This window comes from Saccopteryx leptura, chromosome 3 (assembly GCF_036850995.1).
Source record: "Saccopteryx leptura isolate mSacLep1 chromosome 3, mSacLep1_pri_phased_curated, whole genome shotgun sequence".
In the NCBI taxonomy this organism is placed as follows: Eukaryota; Metazoa; Chordata; class Mammalia; order Chiroptera; family Emballonuridae; genus Saccopteryx; species Saccopteryx leptura.
The window spans coordinates 67,729,150-67,747,252 of NC_089505.1; the positions used below are offsets into that span (position 1 = coordinate 67,729,150).

At 53.1% G+C, this 18,103-nt stretch overlaps 2 protein-coding genes across 3 annotated transcripts in view; one reads left to right on the top strand and one right to left on the bottom strand.

Moving 5' to 3' along the window:
- The window catches only part of AP2A1 (adaptor related protein complex 2 subunit alpha 1), a 31,050-nt gene extending 25,344 nt beyond the window's left edge, over window positions 1–5,706 (top strand). Inside the window, exons 11-24 of one of the 2 annotated variants that reach the window (XM_066374033.1) lie at window positions 114–296; window positions 726–823; window positions 1,125–1,356; window positions 1,440–1,607; window positions 1,688–1,851; window positions 2,148–2,213; window positions 2,588–2,644; window positions 2,749–2,831; window positions 2,928–3,016; window positions 4,101–4,225; window positions 4,308–4,424; window positions 4,516–4,585; window positions 4,809–4,943; window positions 5,265–5,706. In XM_066374033.1, coding sequence (XP_066230130.1) covers window positions 114–296; window positions 726–823; window positions 1,125–1,356; window positions 1,440–1,607; window positions 1,688–1,851; window positions 2,148–2,213; window positions 2,588–2,644; window positions 2,749–2,831; window positions 2,928–3,016; window positions 4,101–4,225; window positions 4,308–4,424; window positions 4,516–4,585; window positions 4,809–4,943; window positions 5,265–5,342 — 1,665 coding nt within the window. In that variant the 3' untranslated portion in view covers window positions 5,343–5,706. The remainder of the gene's footprint in view (window positions 1–113; window positions 297–725; window positions 824–1,124; window positions 1,357–1,439; window positions 1,608–1,687; window positions 1,852–2,147; window positions 2,214–2,587; window positions 2,645–2,748; window positions 2,832–2,927; window positions 3,017–4,100; window positions 4,226–4,307; window positions 4,425–4,515; window positions 4,586–4,808; window positions 4,944–5,264) is intronic. The other variant, XM_066374034.1, reaches the window with a different exon arrangement.
- FUZ (fuzzy planar cell polarity protein) lies at window positions 5,466–10,363 on the bottom strand. Its single transcript, XM_066374035.1, has 11 exons — window positions 10,130–10,363; window positions 9,790–9,911; window positions 9,448–9,532; window positions 9,135–9,203; window positions 8,840–8,944; window positions 7,915–8,112; window positions 7,672–7,767; window positions 7,230–7,336; window positions 7,091–7,155; window positions 6,941–7,015; window positions 5,466–5,975 (listed from the first exon to the last, which is right to left on the bottom strand). The coding sequence occupies exons 1-11, from the start codon at window positions 10,238–10,240 to the stop codon at window positions 5,749–5,751; spliced, it is 1,260 nt and encodes a 419-aa protein (XP_066230132.1). The 5' UTR covers window positions 10,241–10,363; the 3' UTR covers window positions 5,466–5,748.
- Window positions 10,364–18,103: the final 7,740 nt, after the last annotated feature.

Consider the following 18,103-nt stretch of genomic DNA (forward strand, 5'->3'; position numbering starts at 1 on the left):
GGTCTCCAGATGGGGACAGTCATGAGCTCAGATCCAGCTGAGCCCACTCCCTACGGGCCCACGGGCATATGCTCACGCACACTCCCATGCCCGTCTTCCCTCCTGGCTGGCAGGTCCTGAAGGTGGCCATCTTGGCTGAGAAATACGCAGTGGATTACAGCTGGTATGTGGATACCATCCTCAACCTGATTCGCATCGCAGGCGACTATGTGAGTGAGGAGGTGTGGTACCGTGTGCTGCAGATTGTCACCAACCGTGATGATGTCCAGGGCTACGCTGCCAAGACTGTCTTTGAGGTCAGCACTCCCATCTGTCCCCCATCAAGGGGCATCAGAGCAGAGAAAAGACTGCTGGGACTGTGAGCCAAGCCAGCCTCAGCCACCATCCTGCCTCCTCCTCCTCAGAGCAGTGCCTTTGCCTCCCTGCTTCTCCCAAGGGGCACAGGGGCCCAATCTTCATTGGCCAGTGTGAGGGTCAGCCTGGCACTTGGTTGCCGATCCCCAGGTCCCGGCACTTTCCTGCTCCCTGTGCACCAGAAAGGGGCCCCATTCTGTCCTGTTTTACTACCTGTGGGCTCAGGCCAGTCACTCAACCACTCTGTGCCTCAGTGTCCCCATCTATAATCCTACACACATCATAGAGTCCCAAGGGTCAACACCCTGCCTGGCACACCTGAGTGCCCCTGAGCCAGGGTCCCATTCCTCATGGCTGTCCCCGCCTCCCAGGCGCTCCAGGCTCCAGCCTGTCATGAGAACATGGTGAAGGTCGGCGGCTACATCCTTGGGGAGTTTGGGAACCTGATTGCTGGGGACCCCCGCTCCAGGTGAGAGGGGGAATACATGCACTTCTGAAGGGTCTGGGGCATGGGGACCCCAGGAGTCTCAGAGCTCGTGCTGATGGGGCTCCCAGGTGTCTTCTCAGCCCCTCACCCAGAACCTTGTGGAGTAAGGGAGAACCCAGCCGTCAGGAGCCTCTGGGACAGGGGGTTGCCGTGGCCAGTGCCCTGGGGCCAGCCTGGGGTCCTGGGAGGGTCCCTCCAAGGGCGGCGACCCTTCCCAGGTGCTAAGCGGTTTCTGGGAGAGGTGGGCAGAGCCGGTGCCCACTGACCCCAGCCTCCCGTACAGCCCTCCGGTGCAGTTCTCGCTGCTGCACTCCAAGTTCCACCTGTGCAGTGTGGCGACGCGGGCCCTGCTGCTGTCCACCTACATCAAGTTCATCAACCTCTTTCCGGAGACCAAGGCCACCATCCAGGGCGTGCTGCGGGCCGGCTCCCAGCTGCGCAACGCGGATGTGGAGCTGCAGCAGCGCGCTGTGGAGTACCTCACCCTCAGCTCTGTGGCCAGCACGGATGTCCTGGTCAGGGTCCCGGTCCCCATGGCCCCCTCCTCCGCCCTCTGTGCCTCGCCCTCCTCCTCCTGCTGACCTGCTCCCACCCACAGGCCACAGTGCTGGAGGAGATGCCGCCCTTCCCTGAGCGCGAGTCGTCCATCCTGGCCAAACTGAAACGCAAGAAGGGGCCAGGAGCGGGCAGCGCCCTGGATGAAGGCCGGAGGGACCCAAGCAGCAATGACATCAATGGGGGTGTAGAGCCCACTCCCAGCACTGTGGTGAGTCCCCCAGGACTGGGCCACAGGGAGGGTCCACCTGGGGTGGCGCCTCTTCTCATATACACCTGTACTTCCTGTAGTCAACGCCCTCACCCTCTGCCGACCTTCTGGGGCTGCGGGCAGCCCCTCCCCCAGCAGCACCCCAGGCTCCTTCAGGTGCCGGCAACCTCCTGGTGGACGTCTCCTCCGATGGCCCAGCTGCTCAGCCCAGCCTGGGTCCCACGCCCGAGGAGGCCTTCCTCAGGTACCACCTGCCCTGCGCCCTGGGCCACCTGACTTCTGTCTGTCCTCCCTCCCTGTCCCTGTGCCTCTGTCCCCCTGGCCGCTGCCTCTCCCAGCCTACTTCCTCCCTCTGGCCATTCTGGACTCTCGGCTGTCCCTGGCCACCGTTCCTTGTCCTTTCCTGTCACTGTGTCTCAGCCTGCTCTTCCTTCTCTCCTTCCTCCCTCCCTCTTTCTCTTCGGCCCTCTTGCTGCCTGTCTGGGATTGGCTGCCTGCCACGCCTGTCTTCTATGTCTGCTCTGGGATTGGATGGCCCAGCGAGCTGGAGCCGCCTGCCCCTGAGAGCCCCATGGCTTTGCTGGCTGACCCAGCTCCAGCTGCTGAGTAAGGGATGGCCTTAGGGGGTTGGCGGGCAGACTCTTGTGTCCTTAGGGAGGGTTAGGGGACTGGGAGTTCTCATCACTTGTTCCTGTTGAACTAACTGTAGAGGCAAGGATTTGGAAGGGGTAAAAGTCAGGGTCCTCTGATATGTGGGTGCGTGACTACCTGGTAGGTAGGGTCCTATTCCCGTTAGAAGCAATCACCAGACTGATTCTGGGGTCTTGTGGTTCTCCGGGGAATTTGGTGATATGGATTGTGGGGTTCTGTCCTTTCAAGGTTTGTTGTCTCCCTCCGTTAGCTAGCTCTGGGCCTTTACTTCTGTCTAGCACTCCCTTCCCTTGAGTCCCCTCCCATCTCACTCCTTTCCCTGCCTGCAGCCCAGGTCCTGAGGACATTGGCCCGCCCATCCCAGAAGCTGATGAGCTGCTGAATAAGTGAGTCTGGGAGCAGTTAGGGAGGGGAAGGAGGACAGGTGGGGATCGAGAAGCTGTGCCCCGACAGGCAGGCTTCTCATCCTGAGCCCCTGCCCCACCCCCAGGTTCGTGTGCAAGAACAATGGGGTCCTGTTTGAGAACCAGCTGCTGCAGATTGGAGTCAAGTCAGAGTTCCGGCAGAACCTAGGTGTGTCCGGAGGACTGTGAGGGTGGGGCTTTGGGGGACCTTGCTTGGGTGTTGAGTAGGGACCCTGATGGAGGCCTGCCTCTCCCATCACTACAGGCCGCATGTATCTGTTCTATGGCAACAAGACCTCGGTACAGTTCCAGAACTTCACGCCCACTGTCGTTCACCCTGGAGACCTCCAGACTCATATCCTCTCAGCCTGGCCAGCCCCCTGGCTCTAGGCTCATCCCTCTGGGTCTGCCTTCCTGGGAAGGAGATGGACCCAGGTCCAGACTCCTAATTCAGCCCTCATGTGAGCCTGAGCATTTGTTAATTCTGAAATTTAGTGTCATCTGTAAGGGGGGGGTTTCTTTTCCCCCCATGACAGGAGATGCCAGTGAAGGTGTTGCAAGAGACGTTACTTCTAGAACCTCTGCTGCTTCAGACCCCAGTTCGTCACTGTCAGGCCCTTTGTGACCCTGTCCTGACTTTGGCCTCTGTCTGGCTCCACACCCGTGATTCTAGTGCCTCCTGACCTGGAGAGCCAGGCCCGGGGGTCTTGATGATGACCAGAGCCTCCTCCTGTGTGACCTGGGCCTGCCGCTTTGCCTCTCTGAGCCTTCCTATCACCTCTGTGTAGACCCTCCTCTTCCTTCGCCTAGGGTAGTTTTGAAGATCAGCACAGTTGGAGAACTCTGGAAGGGTGGCTATCATAAAGGAAGTGCTTGAACAAGGTCAGGCCCCTCTCTGGTCTTCCATTTCCACCCCTGTGAAATGATGGGGGTTAGACCCCAAAACTTTGAGGACCTTTTAGTTCTTTGCTTTGTTCATCATTTCCAGAGGCCTCCTGTGTGCTCAGCTCTGTGCTGGGCATTGGGGGGGGGGGGGGTTGGTGAGAGATGCACAGACCCAGACCCAGCTCTTGCCTGGGGTCACTGACACGGAGGAAAATGGTGATGACACTAATTGCCACCATTTTTGTGCACTTAACCGTATACCAAACACACTGGCAAGGAGTACATCATTGAACACTGAGGAAGAAATGTCCATTTTGCAGGTGAGGCTAAGGGAGGTTGATTAACTTGTCCATAGTCACTGAGGGAGTAAGAGCCGGGATTCAAACCCAAAGAGTACGGTGTGACACATGCAGTAAAGGAGGTTACTGAGCCCATTGTGAAAGGCCAATTTAGCATAGGTGGAATCTAGGTTGGCACACAGCCCTAAGAGGTTCATGGCCAAGGCCCTGCAGCACCACCTCCTATTTCTGGCTTCCTTGACCTTGAGTGGTCACAGCTGGCCGTGCAGACCAAGCGCGTAGCGGCGCAGGTGGATGGCGGGGCGCAGGTGCAGCAGGTGCTCAACATCGAGTGCCTGAGGGACTTCCTGATGCCCCCGCTCCTGTCAGTGCGCTTCAGGTGAGTCAGGAGGCGGCCCTGGGGGTGGGGCTTCCTGGGTGAGGGGTGTGGTCTGACCAAGCTCTCACCCCTCCAATGCCAGGTATGGGGGTGCCCCTCAGTCCCTCACCCTGAAGCTCCCGGTGACCATCAACAAGTTCTTCCAGCCAACAGAGATGGCGGCCCAGGACTTCTTCCAGCGTTGGAAGCAGCTGAGCCTGTGAGTAGTGGGGCTGGGGGGAGCCATAGCCGCAGTTCAGGGCAGGCTGGGCTGGGCCTGCCCAGTCCGACAGAAACCTTTCCCGCCCCAGCCCCCAACAGGAGGCACAGAAAATCTTCAAAGCCAACCACCCCATGGATGCAGAAGTCACTAAGGCCAAGGTAAGAGATGGAGAATCAGGAGTGGAGCCCAGCCTCACATCTCAGCCCACCTCTCCCTGACCCTGGGGTTTTTGGGGAGCAGTGGCTGCTCACCTTCTCTGAGCCTCAGTTTCCCCATCTGTAAAATACAGCCCACTCCCATTACCAAGGGTGTTGGGGGCTGGTGTGCCACTCTGGGAGCTAACAGATCTGGAGCCTCTGACAGCGGCCCCCTCCCTCCCAGCTCCTGGGGTTTGGCTCCGCTCTCCTGGACAACGTGGACCCCAACCCTGAGAACTTTGTAGGGGCTGGAATCATCCAGACTAAAGCCCTGCAGGTGGGCTGTCTGCTCCGGCTGGAGCCCAATGCCCAGGCTCAGGTGAGTAGCGGTCTGGGAGGCCCCCCTGAGACAGACACCATCGCAGCCTGGATTGTGTACATGCTCTGACCCCACCTCCACCCCTCTCCCCTTCCCTCCCACCCTGGTTCTTGTCTCTATATCCTTTCCACCCTTCTTGGCCTCTCTTTTATCTTCCATTCTTTGCCTCTTTTCTGTCGCTTTTATTCCTACTTCCTGTCCCTTCTGTCACCTTTCTGACTCCTTTTTTTTTTCTCTCTTCTATCTTCCCTGTATCCTCCATCCTGGGCTCTCCATCCATCTGCCTCTTCCCTGAGCCTGCCCCCCATGTCCCGCCCCTAGATGTACCGGCTGACCCTGCGCACCAGCAAGGAGTCTGTCTCTCGTCACCTGTGTGAGCTGCTGGCCCAGCAGTTCTGAGCCCTGGACTCTGCCCCCGGGAGTGTGGCCGGCACCAGGAATCCCCTAGACTGAGGGACCTTTGGTGGATGGGGCAATGAGGGGACCTCCACTGGCGACAGGGAAGACCCCAGAGTGCGGGGATTCCTGGGACCTTCCTCCGGCCTTTTGTATTTTTATTTTTGTTCATCTGCTGCTGTTTACATTCTGGGGGGTAAGGGGGAGCCCCCTGCCTCCCTTTCCCCCCAAGCACAGAGGGGAGAGGGGCCAGGGAAGCAGGCTCCTCCTCCCCTCCCCTCCCACCCCACCCTGTTGTGGCCCCTCCTGCCCCCTCCCCGTCCAGGGGCTGTGTATTATTGTGATCAAATAAACAAAGACGCTAACAGCCCTGGTTCCCGGATGCCTGTCTATTGCTCATGCCTAGAGGTCAGAGGAGTGGGGTAAGGGCGTGCAGAGTGTGCATGGCTAGGCTCCGCAGCCCATGGCTGGGACTCTGAGCAGAAAGCAGCAGCAGCAGCCGCCGTGGCCCCAACTGTAGAGCCACCAGACGCCATCCAGTGCCTGGCTCCTCAGTCCCTGATACTAGGTAACAGGCTCTCGGCACCTGGGTTTGGTGGGCTGTGTCCTCCACCTTCTCCTCCTGTTGTCCAGGCTCTGGAGGAAGGACAGAAAGGGCTGATGGGATCAGTGGGGCCTGGACCACTAGGATGCCAACCTGCAGGAGCCATACCCCCATTCTGGGCCTCAGTCCGACTTCCGACAGGCAAGGGCCTTCACCACTCCATCCTGTGGTCAGTGACCTGAAGGTCACAGACTCCTAGCTGCTCCTCTTCCCACCAGCCCCAGTCCTGGGGATACTGTGTGCGAGCCAAGCAATCCTCTTAGCAACACAAATAGCAAACATGCAGGTGATGCTAACCAGGTGTCAGGCACTGGGTTCCACCTACAAGGGACCCCCAAGGACCCCTCACACCCTTTACATGTGGGAAGTGTGGGGGGGGTGGAGTCAACAGCTAGGAAGGGACAGCCCTCTGCCCCTCTCAAGTGTAGCTCTTTAACATTTTGCTACATTCATCAGAGTCTTCACTGGGGTTGTAGTGTCACTCGAGGTCCCTTTGTCTCTCGGGGGCCTCTCAGGTTCTAGGACAACTTTTCCTAACTAACCTGGGCTCTGGTTCCCCCGCCCCCTATTGATGAAGCCTACTTTAAGCAGTAGAGAAGAGTGTGTGGGTGTGAATGTGGGAGCCACCTGTCTGTGACTTGTGGGTCTGCCGCTTAGTAGCTAAGCCTCAGTTTCCTCATCCATAATATGGGAATGACGATTTAATAGTAGATAACCCCTCCCCTATGAGGATGAAGTGAGTCATTACATACAAAGCACTTGGTAAGAGATGAGGCCTCAGTGTTAACTACTAGGATTATCTTGGAGATCCTGTAACTTCCAGGCTGGCCCTCCCTGCCCCTCCCTTTCCATTGTGTGGATGTCCAGGCCATAACATGCCCAGTACCTGCTGAGTTTTATCAGCTTCTCCAGCCCCATCCCCTTCCTCCCTTCTTGTGTGACCTGGGACTCAGTGTCCCAGCCTGTGCAAAGGGGGGCAACTGTGCCTGCCGCTGACCTGGTGGGAAGTGCACGGCAGTGACCAGGGTGTAGAAGGACCGGAGGAGATACCGACGCTGCTCAGGGGAAGGATCTGAAAGGAGAAGAAAGACAGGGTGACAGAGCCCCTTCATGGCCCAAGGACCCTCCCGGGCCTGCCCTCAGTCACCTTTATCCCCAGAGGGTTCCACGGTGAAGAGGCAACGCTTCAGTTCCAGATGGAGGAGCAGTAGCCTGTGAGGAAGGGCGTGTCATAGCCAGGGAAGAGGGGATGAGGACCCCAAGCCATTCCTCATACCGAGCCCTACCCAAGGATGTCCGTGTGCAGGGGGAAGCCGGCGGGCAGAGCTCGAGGTCCCTGTGGCAGGCAGGCCCGCAGCGGGTCCAGCATCGGCTGCCACCAGCGCTCCAGAAGCTGCAGGGGGCGTGGTTAACGAAAGGCGGGGCCCGTGGGTGAGGTCAGGGAAGTACCAAGGAAGGAGGCGTGGCTATGGGGGAGGGGAGGGGCCCATAAGGGTGGAAGGCCGAGGGGACCATGGAAGCAGCTAAGCCTGGCACAGTGCAAGAGCGGCCAATAAAAGTGATTGGAGCGCAATCCATGAGGGGGCGTGGTCCGTGGGAGGGACGGGGCTGACTAGGGGCGGGTACAGAGTAGAGATCCCTTGGCTGGGCAGGGTGGTGGGAGAAGGGCTGTGGAACACGTGGATAGAGGGTAGAGTAACGGGAAAGCGGAACACGGTCTGAATTCACCTGTGGATCCAGCTGGCTGAGGGGAGGACACGGCCCGCAGAGCAGACACAGCTCCAAGTCCGGCAGCAGCGTCAGTGTCAGAAGCCGATGCGGGACCTGAAGCGGGGCGCAGGGTGGGCGGGTCGGAACTCCGTCCCTTTCATAGCAAGCCCCGTCTCCTCGCGACTCGGCCTCTACGTCCTACCCTTTCGTGCGCAGGTGTCCCAGGCCCCCACCTTACCCCTGCCGGCTCCACTCACTCACCGTGGGGCTCCCGTGCGGCAGGTACACAGGGTAGTCGCGTGCGGCCTGCGGCGGCAGGGATCCCACTAGCCAGGGGAGTAGCACGGCCTCTGGCGTCCTCAAGTGCCACCAGCTCTCTGTTGCCGCCACCACTCTGCCCGACACGACAAGGCTGACGTAGGCCGTGCCCACAGCCTCGGCGAAACCAGAGAGGGCTTCCTGGGTAAGGATGGCAGGCCGATAGCAGATCAGGAGACACAAGCAAGGAAGGCAGTGACTTCCCAGGTAGTTAAGAAGTGGGAAAAGACCATCATACGATTAAAAGTTTGCCTAGTGGCCATGCTCAAGTGTCTCACCGTCCCTGGGCCTGGGATCCTTCACCTTCACATGCAGTTACAATCCCCAAGTCATATAGTGAAGTTAGACTGAACATGTAAGGTGCCTGCTACCCTGCCAGCATGAGCTACTGAAGCTAATAATTACAACAGCAGCTATGGTTTATTTAGTCCTGCTGTGTGCCAAGTAGGTGCAATCAACCACCTGTTGAGGTTCAGAGAGTTCAAGTCACCTGCAGAGAGTCACACTGCTAGGAGGTGGCCACGCCTGGTGAATCCACAAGAGCAGTATTTCAAAAAAGGTAAACAGAGATTCACCAGACAGAAGTAACAGCATATGCTTAGTAAGAGAGAGAAGCTGGGAAGCTGTTGGGATTTGTGGAATCTCTGAGGCAGCTGGGTGAGGGCCTGGGACCTTGTCCTGGAAGCGATGGAAGCCACGAGAGGGCTGTGATCAGGGAAGGGGCAAGCGTCAGCTTTGGGTGTAAAAAGATTCTTCTGGGGCCAAGTAGGGGTTGGACTGGAATCCCAGAGGATGGGAAGAAATGGAAGCAATGAGCCAGGGGTAAGAAGATGAAGACTGAGATAGGGCCATAAGGCTTCCCCAATACCTGCAGAAGGGACCCCTCTGGAGGAACCACACAGTCCACACACTGGGTCAGGTCCCCGATGAGCTCTGAGTCCCCCAGGAAGCTGTCGATGAGGTGGTAAGTGGCCTAGCAGAGAGAAGAGGGAGGCACTAGGACCTAGATGGGTTCCAGATCTGCTGTCTCTCCATTAGAAAAGTGGCCCTGCTGGGTGGGCCTAGCTCTAGAGTCAGACAACCGAGCTGCCTCAAAAATCCATAGGTTCAGGCTGCCCCAGGGGCTGCTGGGAACTGTAGTCCCCAAATATCAGTAGCCTCACCCTCAAGTCCTTCTTCAGTCTCTCTATGTTGCTGATGTTTGTCAGTTCTTCAAGTCCCACAAGAAGAACCTAGAAGAACCATATAAGAGAATAGGAACCCTGAACATCTCAGAATAAAGAAGGGGCTGGGACTCAGACTGAGGAAAGGGGGCTGGGGATCTGGACTCCTGGGTCTGAAGGAAGAGGGTCTGAGGGCCAGGATTCCTGGGTTTTGGACAGAAAGGTGTTGGCGGTATGGACTGCTGGGTCTGAGGGAAAAGGATGCTGAGAGTTCAAATTCCTTGGTTTGCAAAAAAGGCCTGGGGAGTCTCACCATGGCCCCAAACACCATTTGGAGTAGTCTCTCTAGTCTCAGTTCCGAGGTGCCCTCCTCAGATGACAGAACAATGAGGGTAATGCTGTATGAAAGGAAGGTGAGAAGGAAGAGTGGGTCCAGGCCAGGGAAAAAGGGCAGTGAGAACAATAGAGTTTGCCCTTGATCCTGGCTGCCAGCTACATCCTCCCCAGTGCAACCCACGTCTCATACAGAGAAACTCAGGGATCAGAGATCCCACAGCCAAGTAAACAGCTGGCCTTGGAGAGCTGGAAGGCCTTAGGGTTAGTGTCATCTTCAACAGGGCCCATCACTAGGCCCTGCAAGCTACTGCTTGGAGACCTGTCATGGAAGCTTTTCCACACCACAGTGGTATCCTCGGTCCTCGCAGAGCTCAGCTGCACCTCGAGATTCTGCCCAAACATGTGGACTCCATTGAGAGAGCCGATGACAGGGAACGGGAGCTGGAGAAAGTTTAAGGGCATTAGGCAGGAATCCCCAATCCCCTTGCCTTTCTAGATTTCCTAGCACCTTCTGGTCAAGGGAACCAGGATTATTGGTCTACTGCACCTTCAGCCCGCTAAACTCAGCTCTGAAACTTCCCCAGCCCCTACTCCCCAGAAACCCAGAGTTCAAACTCCGAATCCCTTAACTTCAGCGATCCAGACGTCCAGAGCCCCACCTGCTGGCGGGCCGGGGCGCCGCCGCGGCTGCTTCTGCAGAACAGGGGCACTCCGCTGGAGGTCGCGAGGCACAGCAGGTGTACGGTGCCCTCCGTCCCCTCCTCCCCCATTTGGAATCGTGAAAACGGCCTGCGCCCGTCTTGAAGAATGACCGTAGTCACACTAAGTCCAGCTGCAACCCGAAACTGCCAGAGGGCGAGACGAGGAGCTGATTGGAAGAATCTAACTCAAACCTATCCTAAATCCCTATTCTAGCACCTCCCCAACCCGGGTTAGATTCTCTTCCGTTCCGACCGGAAGTCACAATACCCCTAACAAAGATGGCAGCCAGCTGTGGTTGTAAACATTCGGAGCCTGTCTCTTGAAATGGCTTCGATCCTCTGCTAATGAGTGCGGGGGTTAGGGGGATTGGGTGGTAGGGAGAGCAGATACACCAAAAACAAAATTGGGCGTCTCTAACAGCCACGCTCTGGGAAAGGACGGGGTGGGTACAGAGGAGAAGGCCCTCTGGACTAAGTAGGTCGGGGACGCCTGCCCGAAACCAGGGTCGTGCTCGTGCTCCGGCAAGCCCAACATAAGCTCACTGGTTCCGTCCGGAGTAAGGAGCTCACTTCGGGGCTCCGGAGAAGATGAGAAAGAAAACCATGATCACAGGAATTTCAGGCAACTCCTGGGTAAAATACCAAATCTAAGGAATAGCTTCCTAGATACCAAATCCAGGAATTATCGTGTGTATTTTCTTATTGTTCGTCTAGCTCTGTGGCTTCACATTGTCTTATCCTCTTCCAGTTCATCCTGGCCTCCCCGGTTCTGGTCAGCTAACTTCTTTCACCGCTACCTCTTCCCCGCTCGCGTGCACCGAGCCTCACGTTTTCTCAGCCTGTTTCCCTCATCCTCCACATTGAGGTTAGACGTTTTGTCTCTGTGGTCACTTACACTAAGGATATGGGAAAGCCTGGGCCTTCTTTTCACTGCAAAGAAACGTCTTAGTCTGTGTTTAGACATCTATGCCCTCTCCTACTACTTTCAGACACCCTCTCAAAATTGAGGCTACCCTGACCAGACTCCCACCGCCACCCTTCTCACATTCTATTTTTCAGTTCCTTCCGGCCTCAATTTCTCTCATCAGCCAAGAATTCTCCTGGTTGGTTTCGCTTCCATCCTGGGACCATGTGCCTGTCCCATCCAACCTCCTTTGCCAATTTTTTTTCCACACTGTGGGCTCTCGATTCCTGGGGCCCTCCATTCTGACAGTTCATTGGCACCCATACATGGAGGAGTTCAATCCCATACTACATAGGACACCTCGAATTTCTCCCCAGAGCAGCCAACCCAGGCTGACCATACCACCTGGTCAGACTGATTTTTTTTATTAAACAAGAACATCAGAAAAGCAAACAAGCCTGACTAGGTGGTGGTGCAGTGGATAGAATGTCCCACTGGGATGTGGAGGACCCAGGTTCAAGATCTGGAGGTTGCCAGCTTAAGCGCAGGCTCATCTGGTTTGAGCAAGGCTCACCAGCTTGAGCCCAAGGTTGCTGGCTCGAGTAGGGGTCACTCGGCCTGCTGTAGCCCCCTGGTCAAGGCACATATGAGAAATCAACCAATGAACAACTTATAAGAATGAGATGGCACTCGAACATCAGATGTGCAGGCTTTATTAGTAGAGAAAGACCTGCCGGGGCACTTCTCTGGGAAGAAGAGCCCCCAAAACAGACTGAGGCAAAATTTTATAGGGTTGGGAATAGCCTTGAGCAACGGTGTGCTGGTATGTTTGGCTTTCTGGAATACTCTTCCTTGGGGCTATCAACCAGCTTCCTGGAACCCCTTTGTCCCAGGGCCCATTGTCCAGTAATTAAGGGTGGGGTCAGGCAGAGAAGTGGAACAGCAAAAGGGCAGTTGTAATTCCTGGTAAATTCATGTATCTATCATTTCTTAACTCTGTGGTTACATATAAAAGAAAGGCAGTTATTAAATTTATAATATATGGTGAGGGGTGACAAGGAGAAAGAGGAGAAAAAATTGGAAAATTATTGTTTCTTCTGGAGAGAACTCAAGAAGGGAACCTTGCCAAGCCAAGCCCCTCATCCAGTTAAGGAGGTCATCAATTTCCATGCTGTAAGGTCTGAACCAGGTGATGTCCTCGAAAACCTGAGTGAGGAAGTAAAAAAATCTTGCGAGGTAATAATTGTTAGTTGCTTGCTGTGAGTGCTAATTGAACAGGGTGACATGGTGATACATGGTCTCCTGGATGAGCCTCATGAGACGCGCTGATCTGGTTCCTCTCGGATGGGAGGACATGTGGAGATTTTTAGAGATGGGGAACCTGTTGGTGTAAGTTTTAGAAGGACAGTATGTGTGGTTTAAAAAGAAGGGGGTTTGGAGAACATTCAGGAGGGAACTTGTCAGGCTGAGGGGCGGCTTCTTCCTGCTGTCATCCCTACCTATTTGATATTTCCCTCGTGAAGTTCTCCTTGGGGTATTGGGGATAAGAGTGTAGGAGCATTTGATTGTAGGTAATCCTAGAGCTTTCTCTCATCTGGGCCTGTAGGAACTTGATAAAGAAGGGGGCAAGCATTAAAATTAGGCACAGAATTAGGATTGGTCCTATAATTGGTGCTAGCATGGAGAACAAGGGGTTTTTCCACCATTGTTTGGAGTAGGTGTCAGTACATTCCTGGCCACTGCAGATTTGTTCTTGAAGTTTTTGGAGAGAGTTGATATTCTCCTCGACCAGGCCTGACTCGTTAATGTAGTAGCAACACTGTTCCTGTAAAAAGAGGCAAGTACCGCCCTTCTCTGCTGTTAGTAGATCTAAAGCCCTCCGGTTTTGTAGGGTGACCTGAGCTAGAGAGGTCAGTTGTCTCTGGAGGGAGTCTAGAGAGGTGGCTGAATTATCAAGGGCCTGTTCTAGGTCTGCCTTTAGTTGGTTAGTAGTCCATATACTATGGCCTAAGGCAGCCCTGCCTATTCCTATAGCCACTATAGAGGTGGCAAGGGTAAGGCCAAAGAGGACCAGGAGGAAGGCAGCCCATTTATTTCTGCTTGTTCTTAGTTGGTTTGAGAATTCTTCCTCTCCATAATATGTTAGTTGTGGTGCAACTATACTGGGACTCAAGGGAGGGGGAAGAGGTGTTTAACGTTTTTAGAATGGTTCCATTACACCAGAAATGAGTTCCGTTAGGGCTGGTTAGAGAAGTTTTGATTGGGATAGTCTTATTACATAATGCGGTAGGCCGATTGGTGTAGCAAATTGAGAGGGTCTTTTTGGAAGAGAGGAACTCCAGAGAGAAAAAGGGTCTTGAATTTTGGTGGTATTGAGTGAATATGGTAAAGGAACTGCGGTGACGGGAGGCTTGTTTAAAAAGGCACAGAGAAAGCAGTGAGAAGTGTTGTATACAGAAGTGAGATTGAGAACCTGGATACCCTGTTTGATGAGTCCTAGCCATGAGAAAGGTAGGGAGTAGGGGTGTATTTATAGGGTTTCAGATTTAACTGTTTCGCGAGGGCAGGTTTCAGGGTTGGAGTGTAGGGTTAGGTAGATTTTTTTCAATTTTTTGATTGGTGAAGGTCTGCATGCGGTTCTGAAAGAAACAAGTGAACAAACGTAAGAGGCAGGGTCCAAAAGTTTAAAAAGTAAATAGGAGAGTGAGTGGACTAATAAAAGGTAATAGTCAAAACACCCAGTTTGTGTGAAATCACTGATTTCATATTTACAAATTCGTTGGGCTTCAGAGAGAGAGAGAGTGGGAATAAGACAGGGAAGTGGCCAGTCCCCCTGCCCATAGACCTATTTCTGTAGATATTTCTAAGCAACAAGAAGAGGAATTACGCCTGACCGGGTGGTGGCACAGTGGATAGAGCATCGGACTGGGATGTGGAGGACCCAGGTTCAAGACCCCGAGGTTGCCAGCTTGAGCACGGGCTCATCTGGTTTGAGCAAAGCTCACCAGCTTGGACCCACGATTGCTGGCTCCAGCAAGGAGTTACTCGGTCTGCTGAAGGCCCACAGTCAAGGCACATATGAGAAAGCAATCAATGAACAACTAAGGTGTCGCAATGCACAATGAGAAACTAAGGATTGATGCTTCTCATCTGTCTGTTCCTGTCTGTCTGTCCCTGTCTATCCCTCTCTCTGACTCTCTCTCTGTCTCTGAAAATAAAAAAATCATACAATTCCTTTTTAGTCAGAACTTTTGATTTAAAAATCTTTAAACTTTAGTGACAGTTAAGTTGGCTTTCTTTTTACCCTAGTTTCCCTTTTCCCAAAGTCTGATTAAAAGAGTCCTTAGTGCCTGACCTGTGGTGGCGCAGTGGATAAAGCGTCGACCTGGAAATGCTGAGGTCACCGGTTCGAAACCCTGGGCTTGCCTGGTCAAGGCACATATGGGAGTTGATGCTTCCTGCTCCTCCCCCCCCGTCTCTCTCTCCCCTCTCTCTCTCTCTCTCTCTCTCTCTCTCTCCTCTCTAAAATGAATAAATAAAAATTAAAAAAAAAAGAATAAAACTTAAAAAAAAAAAGAGTCCTTAGTTTTTCATATATTCGCCATATGTAGACAAACCAGCTTCAGGTTTGTGGTTGAAGTAAGGCATGCCATTTTTCTATTTTAGCAGCAGTGGGAGTTGTCAGGATTATGGTGTGTGGACCTGTCCACATGAAACTCAGTCCTTGTGTGATGTAATACTGGAAGTGCCTCTTGGACAGTCTTTGAACAGTTTGCTGAGTAACCTGTAAATCCTGCAAGTGCTTAGGGAAAGGGTGGTTACATTTCTAAACTTTGAAGTTAGAGTTTAAGTCCTCGTGACCACTGCTTCTAGCTGGAATTAGCAGCAGGTCCCAGCCTACTATAGGCATGGGGCATTGAGACAGAGGAATAAAGGAGATACTATACATTAAATAAAGTAATAAACTCAGACTGTCAATACCCACAGTAGAGATCTTTGAGGGATAAATAAAACTCAAATATTCAAGCGAGGCATAAGAGATGGCCCTTGTGTTTATAAGAAATGAGATTAGTTTATCTGCTTCTTGGAAGAAATACCTTAGGCTCGTGAATGATTTCCTTGGGCCTTCAGTGGCAATTCCCAGCATGCTGGGCAGGGTCAGGTCACAGGTAGTTGGAGCAGGGCTAGAAGAGACTGAACCCTCTCTCCATGGAGCAAGGGGGCAGCTTACCTTCTCGTGTTCCTCTTTCCACAGCAGAGACGTGTAAACTGGTGGGGCCGGGAAGCCTGGCAGGCTTGAGTTCAATGACCTTTCTTTCCACTCTGGAGCAGGGCCCTGATGGAATTCTATGAAGCCCTTTAGGGCACTGGAGCCTTTAAGAGCATATGCCAGCCTGACCAGGCGGTGTCACAGTTGATAGAGCGTCGGACTGGGATGCCGAGGACCCAGGTTCAAGACCCCTGAGGTCGCCAGCTTGAGTGCAGGCTCATCTGGTTTGAGCAAAGCTCACCAGCTTGGACACAGGGTCGCTGGCTCGAGCAAGGGGTCACTCGGCCTGCTGAAGGCCTGCGGTCAAGGCACATATGAGAAAGCAATCAATGAACAACTAAGATGTTGCATGAAAAACTAATGACTGATGCTTCTCATCTCTCTCCATTCCTGTCTGTCTGTCCCTGTCTATCCCTCTATCTGACTCTCTCTCTGTCCCTGTAAAAATAAATAAATAAATAAAAATAAATAAATAAAATTAAAAAAAGAGTGAATGCCAAAAGCTAGTATTTCCTGACCTCTTTTGGGCCTTACTTATTTATTTATTTTTTGTTCATTATAGACCTTAAAATCATGCTCAGAAAATCTCACTGAGGGGCTTGACTAAGAGAGAAAAATTGGGAATCCAGTGTTTAAAAAAAGCCTATTAGACCATGGAATTATAGGATTTGATGTGTGGTGGTAGGTGGTTGGAGACTGTGGAGGCTCTGAGTTCGATCTAGGGTTAGACTTCAGGTGCTGGGGGTTAAGGCTATACCTAGATAGACTAGGGACTGAGAATGAAGTTGAGCCTTTGCAGAGAAGACACAATATTCCTTCGTAGTGAGGAAGTTAGGAAGGGTGGCGCCTTGAGGCTGGCAGGGAGGGGTTGCAGAGGAGTAGGTTATTTATATATTGTAAGAGAGTAGGCCCTGGCCGCTTGGCTCAGCGGTAGAGCGTCGGCCTGGCGTGTGGGGAACCCGGGTTCGATTCCCGGCCAGGGCACATAGGAGAAGCGCCCATTTGCTTCTCCACCCCCCCTCCTTCCTCTCTGTCTCTCTCTTCCCCTCCCGCAGCCGAGGCTCCATTGGAGCAAAGATGGCCTGGGCGCTGGGGATGGCTCCTTGGCCTCTGCCCCAGGCACTAGAGTGGCTCTGGTCGCTGCAGAGCGACGCCCCGGAGGGGCAGAGCATCGCCCCCTGGTGGGCAGAGCTTCGCCCCTGGTGGGCGTGCCAGGTGGATCCCGGTCGGGCGCATGCGGGAGTCTGTCTGACTGTCTCTCCCCGTTTCCAGCTTTGGAAAAATACAAAAAAAATAAATAAATAAAAAGAAAAAAAAAGAGAGTACTAGTTTTGAGATTGCAAGTTGCTAAATCCTGAGCTAGTGTCTGCCCAAACAGGTGTGGACTGTTTTTGATCCCCTGGGGTAAGACAGTCTATGTAAGGTGCTGGGCTGTATTAGTGTCTGGGTCAGTTTAAATAAAGGTAAACAGAAAGTAAGAGTCAGGGTGTAGAGAAATGGTAAAGAAGGCATTTTTAAGGTCTAGGACCATGAAGTGAGTGGTGTTTGAGGGGTCGTGTGACAGTAACTTGTAGAGATTAGTGACTACTGGATGGAGGGTAATTACTGCCTCATTGATTAGGTATAAAGCTTGTATGAGGTGATAAGCCCCTGAAGATTTTTGAACAGGAAGGATAGGGGTATTGCAGGGAGAGTCCGTGGGGATGAGTAAACCTTGATTTAAGAGGCAGGTAATTATTGGTTTAAAGCCTTAGAAATAGACACAGTTACATATTAAACAAAGAGTTTATATATAAATTATGAATTAAGGAATTTAAATGAGCATGCTTTACTTGTTTTAATTTAAATTATATTAGAGATATTTTCTGACAAACAAAGATACAAGATGGATTACTTACTCACACAGCTTAATATACAATTTTACTTTTTTAAGTTTTTTGAGATGGCAGGGAGTTGCCAGCATAGAGGGGAGGAGGAGAGGAAGCAGACGGATGGACAGTGTGAACAGCTGGATGGAAAGAAGGAGGGTCAGAATCTGCAGGAGGAGTAGGAGGTTAAAGTGCTAGAGTTCTAAAGAGAGGGGAGAGGACGAGGGGGAGAAGGGCATCGCTGTAGCGGAAGCTGGTGGGGAGAGGGGAATGGGTAAAATACAGGTGAATCCAGTGGGGAGGGGTCAGAGAAGAGAGACAGGCACCAGAGCTGGAGCCACAGCTTTTAAGAAGGAGGGAGGGGAAAAGAACACAGTGGAGAAAGGAGGGGCCCCTGGCCAGCAGGGTAGGAGAAAGAAAGACTGGTATTTGCAGGTGAATAAGAAACAGGATTGCCTGACCAGGCGATGGCACAGAGGATAGAGCTTTGGACTGGGATGTGGAAGGACCCAGGTTCGAGACCCTGAGGTCACCAGCTTGAGCGCGGGCTCATCTGGCTTGAGCAAAAGCTCACCAGCTTGGACCCAGGGTCGCTGGCTCCAGCAAGGGGTTACTCAGTCTGCTGAAGGCCCATGGTCAAGGCACATATGAGAAAGGAATCAATTAACAACTAAGAAGTCACAATGTGCAACGAAAAACTAATGATTGATTCTTCTCATCTGTCTCCATTTCTGTCTGTCTGTCCCTGTCTATCCCTCTGACTCTCTCTCTGTCTCTGTAAAAAAAAAAAAAGAAACAGGATTCATTGAAGAGAGGGGAGGGGGCTTTCTGGAGGGAAGAGACTCAAGCAAAAGAGATTTGCAGAGGAACCAGAGAGGGGTCCTGAGAAA